General features: G+C 31.6%; 2 protein-coding genes and 1 pseudogene across 4 annotated transcripts; 2 read left to right on the top strand and 1 right to left on the bottom strand.

The window, feature by feature from the left end:
• Window positions 1-2,647: 2,647 nt before the first annotated feature.
• LOC100801229 (pinin) lies at window positions 2,648-6,406 on the bottom strand. Of its 2 annotated transcripts, none has more exons than XM_003547513.5 (10): window positions 6,217-6,406; window positions 6,034-6,141; window positions 5,895-5,960; window positions 5,525-5,698; window positions 5,329-5,442; window positions 5,028-5,099; window positions 4,028-4,111; window positions 3,817-3,917; window positions 3,419-3,503; window positions 2,648-3,182 (listed from the first exon to the last, which is right to left on the bottom strand). In XM_003547513.5, exons 1-10 carry the CDS (start codon window positions 6,292-6,294, stop codon window positions 2,784-2,786), a joined length of 1,281 nt encoding a protein of 426 aa, XP_003547561.1. In that variant the 5' UTR covers window positions 6,295-6,406; the 3' UTR covers window positions 2,648-2,783. The 2 variants fall into 2 exon arrangements, with proteins under 2 accessions (XP_003547561.1, XP_040865795.1); XM_041009861.1 differs by having other exon boundaries at window positions 5,895-5,952; window positions 6,217-6,403.
• A 3,929-nt stretch (window positions 6,407-10,335) lies between these two features.
• On the top strand, window positions 10,336-14,481 carry LOC100806902 (mitogen-activated protein kinase kinase kinase 1). Of its 2 annotated transcripts, none has more exons than XM_006597270.4 (9): window positions 10,336-10,436; window positions 10,529-11,149; window positions 11,262-11,346; window positions 11,495-11,557; window positions 12,454-12,611; window positions 12,882-12,954; window positions 13,061-13,120; window positions 13,365-13,475; window positions 13,740-14,481. In XM_006597270.4, the coding sequence occupies exons 2-9, from the start codon at window positions 10,590-10,592 to the stop codon at window positions 13,950-13,952; spliced, it is 1,323 nt and encodes a 440-aa protein (XP_006597333.1). In that variant the 5' UTR covers window positions 10,336-10,436; window positions 10,529-10,589; the 3' UTR covers window positions 13,953-14,481. The 2 variants fall into 2 exon arrangements, with proteins under 2 accessions (XP_006597333.1, XP_014623618.1); XM_014768132.3 differs by lacking the exon at window positions 10,336-10,436 and adding an exon at window positions 13,624-13,664 and having other exon boundaries at window positions 10,494-11,149.
• A 1,515-nt stretch (window positions 14,482-15,996) lies between these two features.
• LOC102663725 (mitogen-activated protein kinase kinase kinase 1-like) lies at window positions 15,997-22,529 on the top strand (annotated as a pseudogene).
• Window positions 22,530-22,590: the final 61 nt, after the last annotated feature.

The raw sequence follows: 22,590 nt of genomic DNA, 5'->3' as shown, positions 1-22,590 counted from the left end.
AAAAGAAAAACATATTTTTTAATCATTAATGATGTCAATCTTAAATAAATTGAAAAATTAAATTAAAAAAAATCAAATTAAATAAGAAAATAAAATAAAAGAGTAAAATGAATAAAAAGAATATGATAAAAAAATTAAATTGAAATTTTTAAAACATAAAAATCCAAAATAAACTAAAAAAAAGATAAATAGATCATTTAACCTAAATATTTTTAATAAGAATGTCATTTAGAAAAATCACATAAACGATCAAATTAATACAGTAATTCTTTTATAATCTCGAGGGACTATTTGGATTGAGGCATAACATGATTAAAGTACTTGGTTAGCTTGGTTATTTCAACATCAAATTGATAATTATGTTTCTCAAACATCTTCCTATCTCAAAGTTATTCCAAATCGATCACATGACACCTTCCTATCTCACTAAGAAAAACCTAGAACTTGAAGAGATTCATTCTTTACCAATTTTCCTACCTCGTCTGGTGTTCAAAGAAATTAGCACTCTTGTTAATGATTGGAAGAGGAATGTTTATACTTTATATTATGATGATGACCCACAGAGTGTTGAAGTTAGATCATTCATATGATAATTAATTCTGTTAATTAAGTAGTTAGTTGGTTAAAGTTTGTTATAACCAACAAGCCTTATAAATAAGAGGCATGTGCATTGTTAAGTGTAAGCTTTTGATACCTTGTGTCTGAAAAATTAATACAAACTATTATTCTCTCTCTCTCATCACCCCATCATCATTAGTTCATAGCTTTTGTTACACTGAGTGAGTGTATGCGTGAGGTTTGTCTTGCTGCTCTAACACAGAGTGAGGATAGACAAGTGAATAAAAATATGATTTGGTATTCGAATTTGTTTAAAGATGATTAAAACTAAGAAGAGGCAAGCAAAAAGAACTCAATTTATAGCTAGAAATGGAAACAATAAGTGTGCTTTTAATTTCCTCTTTAACTAATGTTCGGCTAATGCATTTTTTTTTCTTTCAAACTTTGTCTCTCACAAATTCACAATGCGTACGTGTAACGGAGTTTTAACAGGTATTCAAACATATCCTAAAATGTTAAAAGTCAAACAAAAAATGTGGCAACTTTTAAGCAAAAGCTTTTATGCTGTTCTTTCTCATCTCACAAAAATAAAAGAAGGATGGATCCATATCGATCCTACTAGCTAGGTTGGTTCATGCATTTGCACTAACCAGAAGCTAAAGGCTGGTTTCCCACGAGGGTGAAAATAATAAGTCTATTAAGTGCAACCCAAAAGGGTATGATTAAAGATTGGTTCCAGCAGTGTATGATGAAGAGTTTAGAAGCAAATAAAAAAGGCTGATAACTAATGGAACTAATTCCCGAAAGGTAGACATTCTAAACTCCAAAAGGAAGGAGCCAATTGGTATATTGACATGATAAACACAATGATAGGACATAATATAGCAGAAAACAACACCAATTAAACGACAAGTTACAAGCTTATTTGAAACCAGATGGTTGGAAAAGAACTCAGTCGGAATCTTTTTTCTCCATGTTTGTTCGTTGGAAAGTTTTCTTTTTCTCTCTGTTTTGAAAAGCAATGCTGCTCGACGCTTTCTCGGAAACTAAACAAATAATGTTTCTGCATTTCTACTTGATTTTGTATCATTGACTTCGAAACGGAAAGATACTGTATGCTAACCTAATAATGAATGCCTTCTTTCTTAAGGCAATGCTTTACATCATCAAAAATTGTATAAAAAAGTTATACAGATTTTTTCATAGTAAGACAGAAATGGAAAAAGAGGATACGTGAATTATCTTCTTCGCTCATAGTTAAGCAGAAAATGAAAGATAAATTAATTAATAAAATATAGAGAGATATAAAAATTGTTATAATATATATATTATTATAAAAATGTTATAAAATCCTTGCTTTCGATAGAGTTACTTCATAGTAAAAAAAATAAAATACAAAAGTGACAAAAAATATTAATTAAAATTAGAACATCTTAATTTAAAAAAATCTAAAGATCCATTAAATTATAGTTATAAACTATAACAAATAATAGTTATTAAATTCAGTATATACATATAGAGAGAGGAAGATTAAATTAAAGTAACATACTTGTTCTATTACCGTGTATATTGATTTTTATTAATTCCATCTATAGAATACGTTAAGTATATAATTTTTAATAAACTTTAGAGCTAGTTGATTGTCAGGTATCGTAAATTGTGAAATATACAAATTTTAACTGCTGGTATGAAACTAATTAAAGTAATATAGCATTATGAAACTTGCACAGGTATTGTAGTGATCATGCCTACATCTTGCTGGTATGAAACTAATTAACGTATCATAGCACTATGATGAAACTATTCAGTTATTATATTATTCTTCATGTCTATATCCATACCAGCAAATGTGCAGATACTTATAGAGGGAAATACCCAAATTCATTTTATGGAAAAAAATAATCTATTAAAAATGATTTTTCTCATCGCAAACTTTATTTTGTGGCTCCCAGGAAAATTGAATGCCAGATGAAAACTCGTGCAAATTGAAATGAAATAAATGCATGCTAAGTTTGCTCGTTGGGGGCACAAACCCAACAAACATACTGTGCATTAATCTGATTCTCTAAAGTCAGCAATACAAAGAAAATAAGTGAAGAAAATTCATTTGCATACAGAAAATACAAAGGCTATAAATCCAAATACGTAAAAGTTAGAATACCAAGGAATAAACTACAAAAACATAAATAACTCAAAACTATTGAAAATTGTGTCCTTGCGGGTGATCACTTCCCTCCCGCATTATCAGCATCAGCTGCAGGATCTGAACTGGCACTACCTGCTTCCGTCTTGGTTGTTTCATCAATCCTCCTACTAGAATCATCGTCTAATTCATCATCCATCATGTCATCCTCTCCCACATTTATATCTTCCACATCATCATCGTCGTCATTATTGTTTTCGTCAGGGATCTTTCTTTTCTTGGGACCATGCTCCAGCCTATGAGTATCCAACTCTTTGTCCATTGTCTCCTGTAAATTCTGGTCATTGTTAACTTTCCTTGCGTTCCTTGCATTCTGCCATCTCTCCAATTCCTTCTCAACATTGGCAAGATACTGCTCCCCAATCTGTTTCTGATACTCGGACACTTCCTCTCTTCTTGCATTCTTCCATTCTAGAAAAGCCTGCAAAGTGAAAAGATATGGATATTAAACAAAAACTAAGATACATTTTAAATGGCCATAATCCTGAATCTGGTGTGATGGTGAGTTTGCACCCATAAACATCCATGTAACAACAAAAAAAAGCATCAATATTTGCGGAGATTTAACGGGTCAATCCAGGATGGCTGTCCATTGTGATCAAAATGGTGCTCTATAAGATGAAGACCAAAAGAAATCAAAAGTCTAAGTTTGACAACCTCTTCTTTGCTCTTCTCAAGTAATGTAGGATCTTCATCCAAGGGCTTGTTAGGCAAATAGTAGATTGGAGGTTCTGCTTTAGTCCTGCAAAATTACATGCCACATTCAATCAAAGAAGGTACCAAAAAGTTTAAAGAAAAACTTTCATATGTCTACCTAAAATCCTGCAATTAGCAGGAAACATCCAGTCATCAAGTTGCTTCGACACTACAATTCACATGAACAGAAACTTATCTTCGTCTGAATAAAATGTGAATATGGACACTTTTGGACCAAAATTAAAAATAACCTGCAGAGCAGAGCATTATTTGATATCAGATATAATAGATTTCCAGTTCTTGAAGGGACTAGCTATAGACTCATGCCCATTATTAGTTTACAGTTGAAAAGGGCAAACCTTATAAAATTGCTTAGTCTTTTATGATGCTCAGTCCACTGAAGAAACAGCAGCTCCAATTTCTTTTCTTCTGTCTTAGCAGCCACACGAGCCCTAAGAGTCTGATAGGAATAGGGGGGAAAAAGAATATAATTGTTAATGAGAATCAAAATGGAACGTTGTGTCATTGTCTATTATGAATAGCAAAGAATAGTTATCATTGAAAACAAACCAAGTCTCTCCTTCGTTTTTCAGCAATCTGTTCACGCTCTTCTTTCCTGAGCCTTTCACTTTCTTCACGTGCCCTTTGCTCAGCCTAGGAAATAATTTCAATGTGTTTGAGATGGCAAGAAAAATTCATATAGCACTGAAAAACCCAAGTCCAAATTTAAAATGGCACATTGCACCCTAATCTAGTAACTGACTCACTAGTGTTAACTTCCACCTTGTCCAACCAAATTGGCAATGAAGTTATTCTATAACAACCTTGGCTACCTTTCAGGGGTATAGATATCACAGTCACACAAATGTACATCAGTACATGTTTGCCACTAAAAGAACAAGTAACAGCATTTTTGGGACTTTGGACCATATAAAGCTTGTACATTCATTTGATTATCATTTACAATCCCAACCATCAGTCATCTAAATATCATAGATATAGTAATTAATTGCTAACTTTGATAGCCAATTTGGATAGGCTGGGTGAAATTTGATATAATGTCAATAGTAGAGTGGAAACTGCAATTGGGCCAATAATCTTGGGGTGGCCAAGGAAAGTATTCGTAGACATTAATTTCATGCATATGACATGACAGAAATAAAGAGAATGATGAATAGAATGCATTGTTTAAAATTGATTTACATATGATCACACTTATATATGCTGTTGCTATCAATGCAAGGGGCTGATTAATAAAAGATTGAAATGTATTATATGGCTTATAATAACAAGTCCCAGTAGATGTTGCATAATAAACTCTACATATTAGGAACAAGTCAAATTAGTATTTCTGTAAAACCAAAAGATATAAAAAAATAATGCATTCATCAAAATGTTTCAGTAAGCCTTTATAAAAGATATCTTATCAGATTCATATTAATAAAGATAATGCCAAAGTATAGTTCACAATCTACATAACCTTATAAATATGGTGGATTGACGGAAAATTTTTAAGGATGCATATTATAATTAAAGTCACAAGTGGCAATAGTAATAGACAAGAACTTACTCTTTGCAAGGAACTAGATCTTCGCATATATGCCTCTGTTCCTGAGAGTTGCTTGTCTTCCTTTCTGAATTTCTGGAACAGTTCAGAATAAGACATAAAAATATAGAAATAATGATAGAAACAAATAGCACTGATGATTAAATCAGAGACATCTGCTTACATAGAGGATAAGCACTTATAAGAACATTGAAAGTGACACTGAAAACGGTCTCAGGAAGAAGATTCAACATGGAAAGCAATTATCTAGAGAAAGAGATAGATAGAGATATGTCTAAAACCAAGTAAGTAATCAAAGATATACCTCGAGAGTTCCCAAAAGCTGGCCCAACATTCTTTTGTTCCTATTAACCAAACTTGGATCCTCGTTCTTTGGCAATACCCTTGGAACATGTTCCGTAGTAGGAATGTCAGAAGCCTGACATGGACAACAGGCTAAACTGTTAGATATACAACTTTAAACCAGCAATCAACAAGGTAATACAATTTTTGTTTAGCACCTTTGAAGTTCTTTGATTGTTATCTCTCTTAGACCATACAGTTTGGTGAGAATTGAAAGGGTTGCTATCATTCTGGACCACTGCAGCAGTCCCATTGACAGCTTCGTTCGCTGAATCCTTTGTCTTCCCATCCTGTCCTGCACCAGCATCTTCAGGCAACTCCCCATCATCCACCTTCATTCCCAAACACAGATTAAGATAAAAACACACTCCTACATTTCCCTTTGTCGGATGGGGTAAACAGATATTGTAAATACACTACATTCGTTCGAATTTTGAAGCACCGCCCCCACTTATCATCAATTATGAACAATGAGGAGTCAGATGACAAATCAAAGTGAGCAACCAAGACATTAAATAATTAAGATACCTTAACGACAGCAGATGAAAGTCGACGTTTAGCAGGAGGTTGATCTTCAGAATCATTCCTGTCTCCCTGAATAATAAATATATGAATACATTGAATTGGGAGTGAACCCTAAAAAGAGAGAGAGAGAGGGAATACTAACAGTAACAGGACGAATAAAGGGTCGTTGGCGAGCACCGTTAGAGGGGAGAGCAGGACCCGCCAAGGAACCTCTGCGAAGACCTCGAGGATCTCGAAGCCTCTCCGTAATCTACAAAAACTAACAAACATAAGAAACAATTCCAACACACACAGATATGAATATGCAGAGAGAGAGAGAGAGGACCTCGCGCTGTTGGCGAAGAAGCTCATCGATCTCGTTGCGGAGTTCTTCCTCCGTCTTCTCCACCGCCGTGCTCCCCATTGGTATCACTGCTTTTGCCTTACAAAAACCAAAACCCTCGCTCGCTCCCACGGCTCAAATACCTAAAAACCCTTTTTCCTAATCCAACAACCTTATTCACACTTCACAGGGAGGAGAACTACTTTATTGTTCGTATTTATTTACTATTTGTTACTCCCTCATTTGTTCACATTATTTTTTAGTTTTCTAATGATAATGATAAACCAGGGGTCTAGCTATCAGAGTCAGTAATTATTATAAATTCATTCATTTTTTATTCCTAAATACTATCTTTACTTCATGCAGATAAAAAAATTAATGTTTTAATATATTATAATACATAATATAAATATTTTTATATGATTAAATTTATAAGAAAAGAAAGTTAAATATTCATAATGTAAAATAATTTTATCTAATCATTTAATCATAAATAATTATATATGGTAAATTTATTAATTTTTATAATAATTATTTTAAAAATTATACCATCAATAACTTTTGAGTTTTAATTGATTGATGATGTAAAAGAATTTCACTTGCAATGAATAAGTATTAACTCAATTTATTCCTTAAAAAAACACAATTTATAATACGGGAATTCATATTCTGACAAAGTCTTTAGTCTTATTTACTCAATTGGTCGTTAAGTGTGTAGTTTGGATCACGTTTGGGCTTTGGGGTATTCGAAAATCCAAACCAAATAAATAACACTGGGTTTAGTGGATTGTGGCGCTTAATTTTTTAAGGCAATTGCTGTTTATGCCCCAGTTTTATTAATACACCTTCCTTTCAAGGCTTTTATATATGTTTTTTCCAAAAATGTCCCTCTTCCAAAAACTAAATTCTAAAAGTATTACTAATAGACTTAAATACAACTTTGGTCTTCTTATTCTATTCATTCTATGATTTTGGTCTCCCTTGTTTTAAATTAAAGATATTTAGTTTTCCAATTTTTAAAAATCAATCATTTTGAACCAATTTTCAATTTTGCATATTTTTATTTCTTATTTTTTATCCAATTTAATCATAGCCCTAACATATTTATTTAGGTGTTATCAATAAATTATTTAATTAAATAAAATATAGGAGAAAGAATGCACCTAAAACTAAAGACTATATCAAAATTGTAGATTTGCATAACCCGAAAGACTGAATTTTTCTATTTTAAAATAAACAAAAAAACTAAAATTGCAAATTGAAAAAATTAACCACACGAAATTAAAAAACTAAAAATACAAACTAAATTAGTAACCACATCACTTAACCATTGCGTCGTCAGTGTCCAGTCCTTAACCGCTATACTATTGCGTCATCTCAATCCTTAACTGTTGTATGTTAATTTGACACATTTTAGCTCCCAGGTTTCATTAAACTTACAAATTTCACCTTTCATTGTTGAGCTAACATAGCATGCTGAAATACTTGTCCTTTTTGTCTTCATTTTTTTTTTGGGGGGCAAATTTTGCTTTTAACTTTTTGTTACTTTCTCATAAATTTTATCTCCGACTTTTTATTTTTTAACAAATTTGTACTCTGAACGTTTATTTAAAAAACTTACATCGCTAGGCCTCCTCATACCCAAAGGAAAAGAAAAAACTTAAACTAGTAGTTAGGTTTTAAGGTAGGTTTTGTATATATAGTCTTCTAAAGGCAACCTAATACTTGAAGATGATTTTGTTCTATCTTATTAGTCTTATTTCTGTAAATGCTATAAAATTTCTCGAATTAAGGGTTTGAAAGTTTGATTTTAAATAATAAAAAAAACATATATGTGTTCACTTTTAATGTTGCAAGCATCTTAGTGTTTAAAATAACAAGTTGGTATAACATTCAGAATTATGGGTATGATATCATGCATACGAACCATTCAATTCAAAGGCAGCGCGGGCTTCGCATTCAAGCTTAATATATCTTTTTACAAGAGAGAGCTATTCAAACTTGTGTTTTGATCACCGTCAAACAAACAAAAAAAACTTGTGTTCTGATCGCCATAAAAAAACTGTGTTTTGATGATCACGGTCTGATTATTTTAGCATTTAGCTTTGTTTCAATGGATTGTGTGATGGACAAAATGAATTTTTTTTTCTTTCTGCTGAACATATTTTTGGTGAATTGCGGTCGAGAAAATATAAAATAATAGGTTATTAAAAAAGGCATTGAATATTATTATTTAATTAATCATCTATCTGAACAGAGTAATATGTATTTTCATGTTCTCTACGTGCAATAAAATTTGACAAAGTGTGCCGAACAAATTGATTACTGTTTTGTCGAAATCATCCGAGTGATTTTATGAGTTCGCCGCCACAAAAACAATAGTCAAATATTTTGTTATAGAAGATATTTAGGTGGGTGTTAGTGTGTAACAGCCACCAGACTCATAATAATAGTTGAAGTTGCAAGTTTGACAAGTAATACTATTTAATTTAATTATACTATAAAAAGTAAGAAGAGTTCACATTAATTGTTCAACAATTAAATATTAAATTTAGATGGCATTCGGAGAATACATTCATTAATTCAATCAAATATATTATTGTTGACATTTAAAGTAAAAGAAGGGTTAACCAACCAACAAAAAAAGAGCTAACTGCATTTTCTTATAATTTTGTCATATTTAATGTGTGATTATAATATTTTTTATCAGTATTTTTTTTATCATTGCTGTAATCTTTTATGCATTTTTTCTTAAATTTAATCTCTCAAAATTTTAATTATAGCAATTAAATTTTTGGATGAATATATTTAGACACTCACAGATTTTAAATATTCCAATAACAGTTTCCATTTTTTCTCTTTTTATTACATTACATCGTCAATTACTTTCATAAGATTTTTTATCTCACTCAATATGTCCGATAGGGTGTCCAACAAATATTTTCTTTTAAGATTTTTTATTCACCAGATAAAGTTTTTTTAGTCTATCTAAAAATTTAGATGCTAAGTTTTCTCTCTCTCTCATGAATTGAATTAATTAAACTATTTCAGATCATCTTCCACATAAAAACTCAATAATTAAATTTTTATATTTTTTCTAAAATTGAAATATTATTTTTTCCATTTTGAAACCTTAATCTCGTAATTATACTTTTTTCTATCGTTTATTTAATTTTTTAGTGTTACATCTTTTAAATCTAATTTTATCTCTAATTTTTTTAAGAGTTTAATTATTTTATAAAAAAAATGAAAAAATTAATGTAATAAAAATTAAAAACAATTGTAATAATTAAAAATTAAGAAATTAAATTTGGAAAAGTATTGAAGTATTAAACTTATACATTTATCCCAACGAAGGGAGAAAAATCAACAAAGAATTTATTTATAAAAACATTTGATATTTTATTATATATATATATATATATATATATATATATATATATATATATATATATATACATATTAAAAATATATCTACACGTATATTATAAATTATGATATAAAACTTCGAAAAAGAAATATATTTTCAACATTATGCCTTTTCTTATATTTAGATGTGTATTTCATACGTCACTCTCATAATCATCCAAATAATTTATTTTTCAATCATCTCAAATTATAATTCTTCTATTTTTATATCTATACTTGATTTCTTAATTGTCTATTCCCATCATTTTATATATATTTTTAAATTTAATCTTTTAAATTAATTTCAATGATTTAAAAAATTTACTAATAGTTAAAAATAATCTTATGTTATAACTTAAATTTTACATACAAAAATTTATTATATACTCAAAAGTATTTATTTATTATAAAATTTAATTATAATATAAATTATATATTTAAAAATTATTATAAACTTTAACGATATAAATATGAAGATGTTAAAATAATTATATACTTAAAACCAATTTTAAAAAAGTATAGCAAGAATATAAAAAGGAATGTTACCGGAAACATTATTAAAAATGAAAAAAAAAATAATTTGTTTGTTAAATTGTATAATCAAATACATTACGAATTACAACAAAAATATATCAATAATATTTATTTATTTCTTAAAAAGGATAGATTGACATAAAAAAATTCAAAGACATTCTCACTCGAATGACAAGAAGAAAGTGCTAGGTTTCAGTTTGACGCACACGCGCAGAGAAAAAGAAGAAAGTACAGTAGTGGATGTCTTGAATTGCGCGCCTAGTGCCACGTGGCATTAAGAGGTAGTGTTTCCTGTTATCTTTGGTAACATAAGTAGAATGATTGGGGTATTTAAAATAAGAAATAGAAATGAATGTGATGTTGTTGTGTGCAGTGCCGTCTCTGCCTAATATGTTTTGGAAGAAAGAAGAAAGAGTCAGTGCGTTGCGCGTGTAATGGAAGCTGAGCGGAAGCGCTTGAAGCCACGCCTTGAGCGTCGGAACGCTATGAAGAACATCGACTACCAATTGAAGGACGAGGACGCAGACGCAGACGCAGACGCAGCTTATTTGAATCAACGGAGTTTCCGAGTCAAAGGAATCGACGGCGAATTCGACCGCATCCTTCGCAGCCTGGGCCTCTCTGGGCCCGAGGACTTTGCCATCCCTGCTGCAGCCTGGGAAGAAGCCCGGGCCCATAAAGCCCGCAGCAGCGTCCAACCGAGAGAGGGGGGAATAAAGGGTGTTCGGCCTCCCGTTTTGGAACCGCCGTTGGTCACCTCTGCTTGGACCTCCCAACAACAAACGGAGAGGGTTCCACCTTCTGATTCTGTGTCACGTGATGACGATGTTGCTGTCGAAGCTCAAACTGAAGAGGTTTCTGGTTTTGCTGATGACCACGGGTCGTTTGATATTCATAATCTGTCCCCAAATGGAAGTGGGTATTTCCGGTCGTGGCAAAAGGGCGATATCCTAGGAAAAGGCTCCTTTGGAACCGTCTATGAAGGTTTCACCGAGTCAGTATTCCTTCTCTTTCGCCACATACTGTGTTAGATGCAAATAGACCATTTAGTTAGTCATCCATTTCCATGTGCTTTTGTTTTCACAGTACATTCCCTTTTCCTGCAGTGATGGGAATTTTTTTGCTGTAAAGGAGGTGTCTTTGCTGGATGACGGAAGCCAGGGCAAACAGAGCCTTTTCCAACTTCAGCAGGTGAGAGGATTTAGTCTTCCCATCAAACTTCATGCCATCATTTTTTTTTTCTCTTGTCGAACCTTACTATACAACATATTCTTTATCTATTTGTTCCATCTTATGCATAAGCATTTGATAATATGAATATTTTTTGTCTTCCATTCAGGAAATATCTCTTTTGAGTCAGTTCCGACACGACAACATAGTCCGATATCTTGGCACTGACAAGGTATGCTGCTTTCTAGTTGGCAAGTTTATTAGAATTTGTGTGACTCATGTTCAAGAGTGTGCACTTTCAACTTAAGTGGCTTGTTTATCCAAAAATACCAGAACACTTTAGATTCAACAAAGTCTTTTTATTTTCCCCACAATATGACTGTGTTGTTTGGAGAAAAATAATTTCACTTTCAGGAATGAGGCAATAATAAGCATTTTGTAAATTACCAAGCATTTATTTGGCTGAAATTTCTTAGTTCATTGAGCATCTTGAACATTGTGGCAACTGGCAAGTCTACTGAAGTATAAAGTAATTTTTAATTACTGTGATGGATATGGCATGGTGTGGAACAATATAGCTTTATTTTATTAGTGGAAGGGAATGAGATACCATGGGGCTGAGTTGAAATATTTATTTGTGTACTGTGTAAGTCCATAAAGTGTTTTTGTTTTGAGACCCTTGAAGTTTTATGAGCTATCTGTTTTGAGTTAAGAAATGCAAATGCACATTAAAGTTGCTCCCAACTTTTTCCTTCTTACTCAGTCCTATATGCTTAACAACAACTAGCAAATATGAAAGACATTCTCTGCAGTTTTATAGAGCCAATACTGTTCCTGTAAGACTTCATATGTTTAAATGATGTAACAGAATGTTCATTGGACAATATATATGAATTCCTTCTGAAATTTGATGATGATTTACTGGCTATCCCGTGCATCATTACATCCCTGATCCCTGGATCCCATGTCCTTTGTTCTGGACATGGCTTGTTAGAAATGTTTCATTGTTTAGCAACTGCTCCTTGAATTATTTTTCGTTTGATTATGTTACTTAGTAGTAATTGCATTTCAAGTGTTTTCTCCTCTCCTTTTCTTTGTTATTTGTATTTACATTTTATTATTTCTCAGGATGATGATAAGCTGTATATCTTCCTCGAGCTTGTAACAAAAGGATCATTGGCAAGTCTCTATCAAAAGTACCGTTTAAGGGACTCTCAAGTTTCTGCATACACACGACAGATTTTAAGTGGCTTGAAGTATCTTCATGATCGTAATGTGGTTCACAGGTAACACGAGTAGACTTTCTTTTTTTGATGCAATGCAATAATTATATACCTATAATAACTGCAGTCTTATTTAGGCATATTGGATTTTGATTTCTTCTTTTGTATCCCGAAGATTCTATTTTAAGCTGATATCCACTTTCTATGATTATGAAAATCACTTAATAGTCAAAGTTGGACGCAGTGGTTGGAAATTGATGACTGAAATATCTCGAATTTACATGGACTTGCTACATTCTAATTTTTAATTCATCGAAAATTTTTAATTTCAAGGGACATCAAGTGTGCCAATATATTGGTTGATGCCAATGGGTCCGTCAAGCTTGCAGATTTTGGATTGGCAAAGGTACATTTCTTTAGCAAAACCAACTTTCTCTAGTCAGCATCTTATCATAGCAAATTCCAAATGCTAACCGCTTGCAATTATATTGTTGGTTCTTTTTCCTTTGCAGGCAACCAAGTTGAATGATGTTAAATCAAGTAAAGGCTCCCCGTACTGGATGGCCCCTGAGGTTTGTGTCTCTGCCTGTAGCATATGTTTTACATAATTCCTTTAATTGGATGGATGAATCATATGGCTATCTAATTCAGTTTAGCACACATAGCAAATGTTCTCACTTGCTTCAACATTAACAAATTATTCTATAGATGGATATGCTTCTACTGAATTTCTTATATCGGACTGCCCAATCACTGTTTTCAATCATTTGTAATTTCATAATGTGCCAAGTTTAACTTTGAATTGTTGGATCCTAGGTTGTTAACTTGAGGAACCGTGGATATGGACTAGCAGCTGATATATGGAGCTTGGGATGTACAGTTTTAGAGATGTTGACACGGCAACCTCCTTACTCTCACTTGGAAGGAGTATGTAAACATCTCTGACTATCATATTTTCTTTACCTTCATTTTTATATTTTCCTAGTTTTCCTAGATTCTGTTATTACTGAGACTGAATTTTTCCATTAGTATTGCTTGTCCAATCCTTTAAATTATCTCATACATTTTAATTCAGGATTTTTGGTTTACTTGGCTTCTCACCTCACAAACAATCAAGTAAACACAGACTGCTCTTACCTTTGAAATTTGATAACTGCTCTTACCATTTGTTTCATTAATTTGTAACAACAGATGCAAGCGTTATTTCGGATTGGCAGGGGTCAACCTCCACCTGTTCCAGAATCTTTGTCCACTGATGCCCGAGATTTCATTCTTAAATGCTTACAAGTTAACCCAAACAAACGGCCAACTGCTGCCCGGCTATTGGACCATCCATTTGTAAAGAGACCACTTCTATCTCCCATAAGTCCTGTTTCTCCAAGTATTAATCTTTTAATGTCGTAAGAGCTCTCAGTCACCTCTAACATTGGCACGGGGAAAGGTCGGATCCATCAACTATTTTTGATTGTTTATTCTGACAGATCGAGTGATAAAGACCTCAGGTTTAGACTGGTGAAATATACAGGAAAAGGTCAGTAGTTTTGCAGATATATCTGGAGTTGGACCATACAATCTAAAGCTGATTTGGTTATAATCACTTACATTAGATTAGACCACCATGCCGGTCCCTGATGACGGGTCTTGTGACTAGATATGTGAAATGGAGAATAAGAAGACGGGCTTCTGCATTTCCACCAGGAGAGAGCTAAGGTCATATACTTAGAGCTGAGCTGTTCGTTCTTTTTGTCAAGCAATAGTTATTAGAGCAACGGTTTCGAGTATTTATAGTCACAGGCACTCTCCCTTGACATGTGTAAATAGAGCTAGCCAAGAAAGGGAAGTGTGCACCTAACAAAGGAAGCAGCCTTTATTGTATTAATTGCTTGCACTTTCTCTTCAATTAGAGCAACAATGAACATTCACGTTCGATCAATTGGAGCATTTTCGTAGTTTATAATTATGCTGATTCAGGAAAGAAAAAGTATATACTTTACGTTGGATTATTTCCTATTACTAAGCTTGGTGGTAGTTAGTTTGGCTTGATGGCCCTAGAAATAGAATCAGCTCGAACAGCTACACATACGCCATTTGCATTTATTTGATACTTCTACCACTTCTACATATGTTTAGCTGTTGCCTATTTACATAATCAAATTGTATTATAAAAAGTTAAAAACGGTTCAGCTATTGTCACATATCGGCTAGACAATTTTTTCGAGTTATTTTGTTTTATTCTCTATTCCTCTTTTTCTTTTTTTTAAAAAAAAAAACGCGCAAAGCATGAGTTCCACTGCTAGTTAAAATGAAATTTATATATATTTAATAAGGTTTGAGTGTGTGTGTGTGTGTTTTCCTTCCAGTTTACCTAATTGAATGCCAAATATGCCTAAGCTTAATCTCAAAAAGTCAAAAGGGACATACTGATCTAGTGTAGTGATCTTCATAACCACACGCACTTCCACAAAGACCTCAAACACAAACTAAGCAAAACACAACACAGAAGTAGCTAGTAAAGGAGTATAGCAACTATTATACAGTCAAAATACGCGCAAACATGCACTGATTTGTGCACTGTATGAATAAGAACAAAAGGAGAAAAGAAGATAAAAATCCTTAGTTTCCTCGAATTGTTGCAGCAATTGATTAGTAAACACATGCTTTGTTATCCATAGAAATCCCTTTGTAATTTCCATCAGCATCACTTTTTAATAATACTTGGACGTTATTAAATTCCGTCTAAATAACTCTAAAAAAAAGTTTCTGTCTAAATAACTAGTTTTTTTTTCTTTTGAAAAGAAAAATTATTGAAAAATTAAATAAAAGTTTTTAAACATTTCATATTTTGTAATTAATATTTTTTTTTCAATTTGTATTGTATATAATAAACTATTTACAAATCATAATTAAAATAAATTTTCAATTTTTCTTGTCAATCATGATATTGATACAAAATGATTTTTGTTAGAAGCAGAATTCAAATCCTACATCATTTAATTAAAGAACACAAGTTGCTATCACTTGTATCAAACATTCTTATTATAAATTTTGAAATTTATAAAAAAACAAAAGTTTTAAACATATTTAAATTTATATTTTTATGTCTTTTTTATCATTAAAATGATTTTATGTCAATTAAATTAATTTTTTACAATACATTTTGTATAAATATTAAGCGAGATGATTAATTTTAAATAAAATTATTTTTTTAAGAAAATTGATCAAATTTTTATTAGTATTAATTTAAAAGAAACTTTTAAACTAAAATAATAAAAAGATGATCAAATAACTTTTATTCTATTTTTAAAATTTGAACTTAAAAAAAGAAGAAGTGAAGGAGAGGAATGGTTGACTAGACTTGACAGGCACGTTGGGTCCAACCGGCCGGTAAGCTAAGGTGAACCTTCTGTTTCCTTTTCTGGAACCTTCTCAATTGACTTATATATCGTTATGTGTCCTAAGTCCTCTGTGAGGGAGCAAATGAAATGGGTAATAAAATTGGTAGGGCGATAAAGAGTAGGAGAGGGTCAAATTTGGGAGAATCCGATGTCCATGTCCATGGTTTTGGTTCGGTGGTGGACAGTGCCATAAGGACAGCGTCAAATGCAGGAACAGATGTCTATAGTTTTTCTGAGACAGTGGACAATCCGATGAGGAGTAGCGGTGCGCCAAATAACCTTCATGTCCATGTCTCTGATTTTGGTTCGGTGGTGGACAGTGCCATAAGGACAGCGTCAAATGCAGGAACAGCTGTCTATAGTTTTTCTGAGACAGTGGACAATCCGATGAGGAGTAGCGGTGCGCCAAATAACCTTCATGTCCATGTCTCTGATTTTGGTTCGGTGGTGGACAGTGCCATAAGGACAGCGTCAAATGCAGGAACAGCTGTCTATAGTTTTGCTGAGGCAGTGGACAATCCGATGAGGAGTAGCGGTGCGCCAAATAACCGTCATGTCCATGTCCATGGTTTTGATTGGGTGGTGGACAATGCAATGAGGAGTAGTGGAATTGATGAGTCTGTCCATGGTTTTGCTTCGGCAGTGGACAATGGCATCATGAGTAGTAACTTAGAGGTTTCTGCTTCTGCTTTAGTTGATGTTCACAATCTGTCGCCAAATGGAAGTGGGTGGCAAAAGGGCGATTTCTTAGGAAATGGCTCCTTTGGGACCGTCTATGAAGGCTTCACCGAGTCAGTATACTATTACCATACCATCCCTTCTTATACTTTCAAACTTAATTCTGCTTCTGTATTTTCATATTTACCAATTTAGTCTTCTTTTCACTTTCTGACCGTCAAAACCCACCACTAAATATTAAGTTTAAACCTATTCTTTTCACAAGTTGAATGATTAAATTCATCCATTTGTAATAATAGAAATCAAAATTAAGTTTGATTGAAAGTATAAAGATTTTAAAAAATATATATTTTCTTCTTTTTATTCTGTAATTAGATAGATGATTGAGATGGCTTTTGAAAAATTTAGTCCCTCTAGAGGACCAAACAAGTGGCAAATCTGAATAGGAAAATAATTTTTCAACATCCAATATGCTATATAACATATAGTGGTCAAACATAAAATAGAAGAAAATGTAAATATCGCATATGACATGAAAAAAGAGATAAAAAAATTATAAGTGTTAGTTAGGGGTTTTAAAAAATTAAATGTTTAAAAATTATTGCTCTTGTAAATATATTCTAATTTTAATGTGGAAACTAATATGAAAAATAAGATAAAATATAAACTTAAATATGTTTTAAGTTGATGTAAGTATTTTTTTATGACAACTATTAATTATTAGTTTTATTAGGAGAAGAGATTGAATCTACTATTTTTTTAAGCATTCAGTTCATCTTATATTTCCTTAATTTCATAAAAGTATATGAACTTTGACTGATTTTCATTTTTGTAAAACTTTATTTTTTACCCATCCTTTTTCATTTTCATGTATGCTATTTGTTTCCTCTCTATCAAAAAGTGCCTTAGATTCTCACATTTTCTTAATGTTCTTGTTTGTCTGTCATTAACTCTGTTAGTTTAGTATTGACATGACTAACAAAATAAAGAATATCAACTAAAATGAATAATATTTGAAATAAAAAAATTAAATTATTTTTAAGTACAAAACTCAATTAAGTAATATATTTATTATATTTTATATAAATAAAGTAATTACATATAATTTACTTTTATAATATGTTTTTTAATTTTTAAAATATTATGAACAGTGATTTGTATTGTTAATTTGTTCTTATTTTTCAATTTAATAATTTAATTTTAACATTGTACTGTTAAAAAAATATATAATTTACGTAAAAAGCTTATAGTTTACTTTTAATATATTACTTTTGATATTATTTTTATATTTCAATTCACTAATTTTGACTGATTGTAATATGATTTATTTTTTAATATATCACAAGACCAAATAATTTTGTTTCCAATAACAAATTTAATATATTAAAAGTAACTTATAAGCATGTAAGTAATTTTTTTAAAGTACAATACTAAAGGTAAATTAGTGAAATGAAAAGTAAAAAAAAAATATTAAAAGCAATAAAGATCATTGTTCATAATTTATTAAAACCTAAAAAGAAATTATAATTTCTATATTTGTATAAAATAAGAAATACATTACTTAATTGAATTACGTAACTAAAAATAATCCAATTATCTTAATTTAAAATATTCAGCATTAAGTTAGTTATCTTAATTAATACTTTTCATTTTGTTAGCCATATCAGTATTAACTTAACTAGAGTTAATAGTAAAGACTAAAAAAGGACACTCAAAAAAAATTATTTATCAAAAAAGTTTTATAAAAATTAAAATCAGACAAAGTCATATTTGGTGGGACTTAAAACATATTTATGCCTATAAAATAATGTAATTAATCTGTTATTAAGTTGCTATAGAAGTTTTTTGTACTAAAGGTATCGAAATTCTTTCACTTCTAAGTAGCCTTAGAAATACCGATTTGTGCTATTTAACATGTTTGCAAAGCCATTAGACCAAAACATGGTAGGTTAAAAAATAAATTAAAAGCTAAAGTCATGTGACTTTTTAAAGTGATCATGATTAAATTGTTTTTAATCTTAATCATTCATATATATATATATATATATATATATATATATATATATACATATATATATATATATAATTGTATGGTCCAAATGTACTACTACTCTCTTCACCTTTCCTATAAACACTCTTCTCGCTTAATCTCCTATATACATGTATATGTCCAGAATTTAGAATACTAGAATCATAATATCCAAAGAATGTGTGTACTCGTTTGATAATAATATGAATATCCTATCATTTATAAAATGTTTCTCATACACACAATTGAAAGTTAGTTTATTGGGTTAGTGGAATCTTGCTGCTAATATAGAAGCACTATTAGTTAGCTGTGATTCTGGGGATTTCATCTGTGGCAGATTTAGTTATGAAATTCTTCTTCACCCACACCACAACTGATAAAACAGAGGAGCCCAATTAATTTTATATCACACCACTGCGTAAGTTGCACATAGACGATTTAGTTAGTCATCCATTTTCATATTTTTTTTTTCCCATAGAGATAATACATACATTTTCTTTTTCCACAGTGATGGAAACTTCTTTGCTGTAAAGGAGGTGTCTTTGCTGGATGACAGAAGCCAGGGCAAACAGAGCATTTTCCAACTTCAGCAGGTGAGAGGACTTAGTCTTCCCATCAAAATTCATTATATAGTTTATTTTATACCTGTTTGTTCCATCTTATACAGAAGCATTTTTTTGGTCTTCCATTCAGGAAATATCTCTTTTGAGTCAGCTCCGACATGACAACATAGTTCGATATCTAGGCACAGAACAGGTATGTTTCTAGCTGGCAAGTCTATTAGATTTATGCGAGGGTCATGTTCCAAAGTGTGGACTTTCAGCTTGTTTAGTCTGTTTATCCAAACAGTCTTTTTTTGTTTCCCTAGAATATGATCACCATATCTGGGGAAGAACAATTACACTTTTAAGAATGAGGCAAATTAAATAATCATTTTGTAAATTACCAAGCATTTATTTGACTAAATTTTTTTGGTTCATTAAGCATCTTGAACATTTTGGCAAGTCTACAGAAGTATATGCTAATTTTAATTTACAATGATTGATATTTCTCGACTGTGGAACAATATAACTTTATTTTATAAATAAACATTAGGGAATGAGATACCATGGGGATGGACTGAAGTATTTTCTGTTTATTCATGTACTGAGTAAGTTCATAAAATGTGTTTTTGTTTTGAGAACCTTGAAGTTGTATGAGCTATCTGTTTGAGTTTAGAACTGCAAAATGCACATTAAAATTGTGCATAATTTTTTTTTCCTTTTGGAGTGCAAAGCTTTTTCCTTCTAGAAAGTATGAAAGACAATCGCTGCAGTTTTACAGAGCCAATACTATTCCTGCAGTATTTTCATATGTTTAAATGATTTAACTGATTGTTCATTGGACTACATAAATGAATTCCTTCTGAAATATGATGCATGATTACTTGTCCTTTCTTCTAGACATGACTTGTTTCTGTCTCGTTGTTTAGGTGGTGCTCTTCTGAACTGTTATTTGTCTGATTATGTTACTTAGGAGTAATTGCATTTCAACAGTTTTCTCTTCTCTTCGTTATTGCTATTTGTATTTACTATTTACATGATTACATCTCATTATTTCTCAGGATAATTATAAGCTGTATATCTTCCTTGAGCTTGTAACAAAAGGATCATTAAGAAGTCTCTATCAGAAGTATCGTTTAACGGACTCTCAAGCTTCTGCATACACAAGGCAGATTTTGAGTGGCCTGAAGTATCTTCACGATCGTAATGTGATTCACAGGTAACAGGAGTGAACTTTCTATCCTGATGCAACGCAACAATTATACCTATAATAATTATTTAGGCAAGGAAGTTTGATGGCTCGGTTAATGATGTTACATTGTTTTATGGAAAAGGTTCAAGAAAATGAAATCATGAGTAAAAATGCATGGCTTCAAATCATTGCTAATTATAGAGTCCATTTGGAATTTAGGTAAGGAAGTTTGTAGGCTCGGTTAATGATGATGTTACATTGTTTTATGGAAAATGGTTAAGGAAAATGAAACCCTAATACCTTTGAGGAGTTAGGCCCGTAAGCTCATTAGTATAGGTTGTCTATATATAATTATTCTTGTACTCTTTTTTCATTTTAGAAAATACATTCTTAGTTATCTACAGTTCTCTAGCGTAAAAAATGCTTGCTTCGAATATTGCTAAACACAAAGTCCATTTTAGATTTTGATTTCTTCTTTTGTATCATGAAGATTCTATTTTAAGCTGGTATCCACTTTCTAAGCTTACGGAAGTCAGTTCATAGTCAAAGTTGGATGCAATGGTTGGAAATTGCTGGCTGAAATATTTTGAACTTACATGGACTTGCTACATTCTAATTTTTAATGCATCTAAAATTTTAAATTTTAAGGGACATCAAGTGTGCCATATATTGGTTGATGCAAATGGTTCCGTCAAGCTTGCAGATTTTGGTTTGGCAAAGGTACCTTTAGCAAAACCCACTTTCGTACGTCAACATCTATCTTATCATAACAAATTCTAAGTGCATTCTTTTTCCTTTGTAGGCAACCAAGTCGAATGATGTTAAATCAATTGGAGGCTCCCCGTACTGGATGGCCCCTGAGGTTTGTCTCTTCCTGTCGCATATATGTTTGACATAATTGGATGAACTAGAATGAGATGCATCTTATGGTTGTCTAATTCAGTTTAGCACATATACCAAATGTTCTCACTTAAATCAATGACATATAGGCATTTCAAACTCAAAAAGAGAATTCACAGTTGAACAAAAGATGATGCTGTGCAATAATGACGCATTTTGTCGTTTCTTTAGGGTGTGTTTGGTTGTGAGGAGAAAAGAGAAAATAAGAGAAATATGTAAAAAAATATGATAGAAATTACAAAGAGAAATAGATGAAAATATTTTGAATTAAAGGAGATTGGTAGGTAATAAAAAATTTTAAAAAAATCCAAATGACCATTTTAACCTTATTATTAATTTTTATTTTGCACAAATCCTGTTGAAAAATGCACGCGCATAAGTACATTGCAATTTTCTCAAGCAAAAGAAGACGCACTTACAAGTATTTGCTTTGTAAAAGTATATTATATTAAAATCATACATACGATGTATTCCAGCCAAAAACGAAACATCATCAAGCCTTGACCAATAGCTTTCATTCAATGCATGTTCCACCATGTACAAGTAGAGGACATGATAGTAAAAACAATTGTTGGATAGATAGTAGATTATTGATAACTTTGAATTGTTGGATCCTAGGTTGTCAAGTTAAGGAAACATGGATATGGACTAGCAGCTGATATATGGAGCTTAGGATGTACAGTTTTAGAGATGTTGACGTGCCAACCTCCTTACTCTCATTTGGGCAAAGTATGTCTATGTTCATTTTTATATTTTCCTAGTTACCATCTCTTGTCCACTCCTTTAAATTATCTCATTCTGATTTTAGTTTACTTGCCTTCTCACCTCGCATACAAACTCTCTTTACTTGTTTCTTATTTGTTACAACAGATGGAAGCGCTATCTCTGATTGGCAAGGGTCATCCTCCACCTCTTCCGGAATCTTTGTCAACAGATGCCCGAGATTTCATTCTTAAATGCTTACAAGTTAACCCAAACAAACGCCCAACTGCTGCTCAACTATTGGACCATCCATTTCTAAAGAGAATTTCGTAACCAGTACCAAAAACTCAAAACAAAAACAAGTTTTGAAAATAAAAAGGTAGACACCATTAATATTTTATTTCTTTATTGGAACATATTAGAAAACCCATTAAATTTAAACCCAAAATTTGGGATTGAGAAAGTATTTAGCAATTTATAACATCCGTCCTAATTACCTCCCATTACTCAAACAAATTATTAGTAATTTTTAAAATATATATTTCCCCCTAAAACATAATTGAGAATTAATTACAACAAAAATGAGAATTTTTATTTATTTTCA

The sequence above is a fragment of the Glycine max genome, chromosome 15, assembly GCF_000004515.6.
Source record: "Glycine max cultivar Williams 82 chromosome 15, Glycine_max_v4.0, whole genome shotgun sequence".
In the NCBI taxonomy this organism is placed as follows: domain Eukaryota; kingdom Viridiplantae; phylum Streptophyta; class Magnoliopsida; order Fabales; family Fabaceae; genus Glycine; species Glycine max.
Note: the sequence above shows the minus strand (reverse complement) of the source record. Positions and strands in the feature narration are given on the sequence as shown.

Bases quoted from the DNA above. Each gene is read 5' to 3' on its own strand.
- LOC100801229 (XM_003547513.5), bottom strand. From the start codon at position 6,294: ATGGGGAGCACGGCGGTGGAGAAGACGGAGGAAGAACTCCGCAACGAG. The intron at 3,918-4,027 runs GTTTGTTTTCAA...TATTCCTATCAG, and splicing joins AAAAACGAAGGAGAGACTTG to ACTCTTAGGGCTCGTGTGGC. The intron at 3,504-3,816 runs GTTTGCCCTTTT...GTAATTTTGCAG, and splicing joins AGACTAAGCAATTTTATAAG to GACTAAAGCAGAACCTCCAA.
- LOC100806902 (XM_006597270.4), top strand. From the start codon at position 10,590: ATGGAAGCTGAGCGGAAGCGCTTGAAGCCACGCCTTGAGCGTCGGAAC. The intron at 12,955-13,060 runs GTACATTTCTTT...TTTCCTTTGCAG, and splicing joins CAGATTTTGGATTGGCAAAG to GCAACCAAGTTGAATGATGT. The intron at 13,121-13,364 runs GTTTGTGTCTCT...GTTGGATCCTAG, and splicing joins CGTACTGGATGGCCCCTGAG to GTTGTTAACTTGAGGAACCG.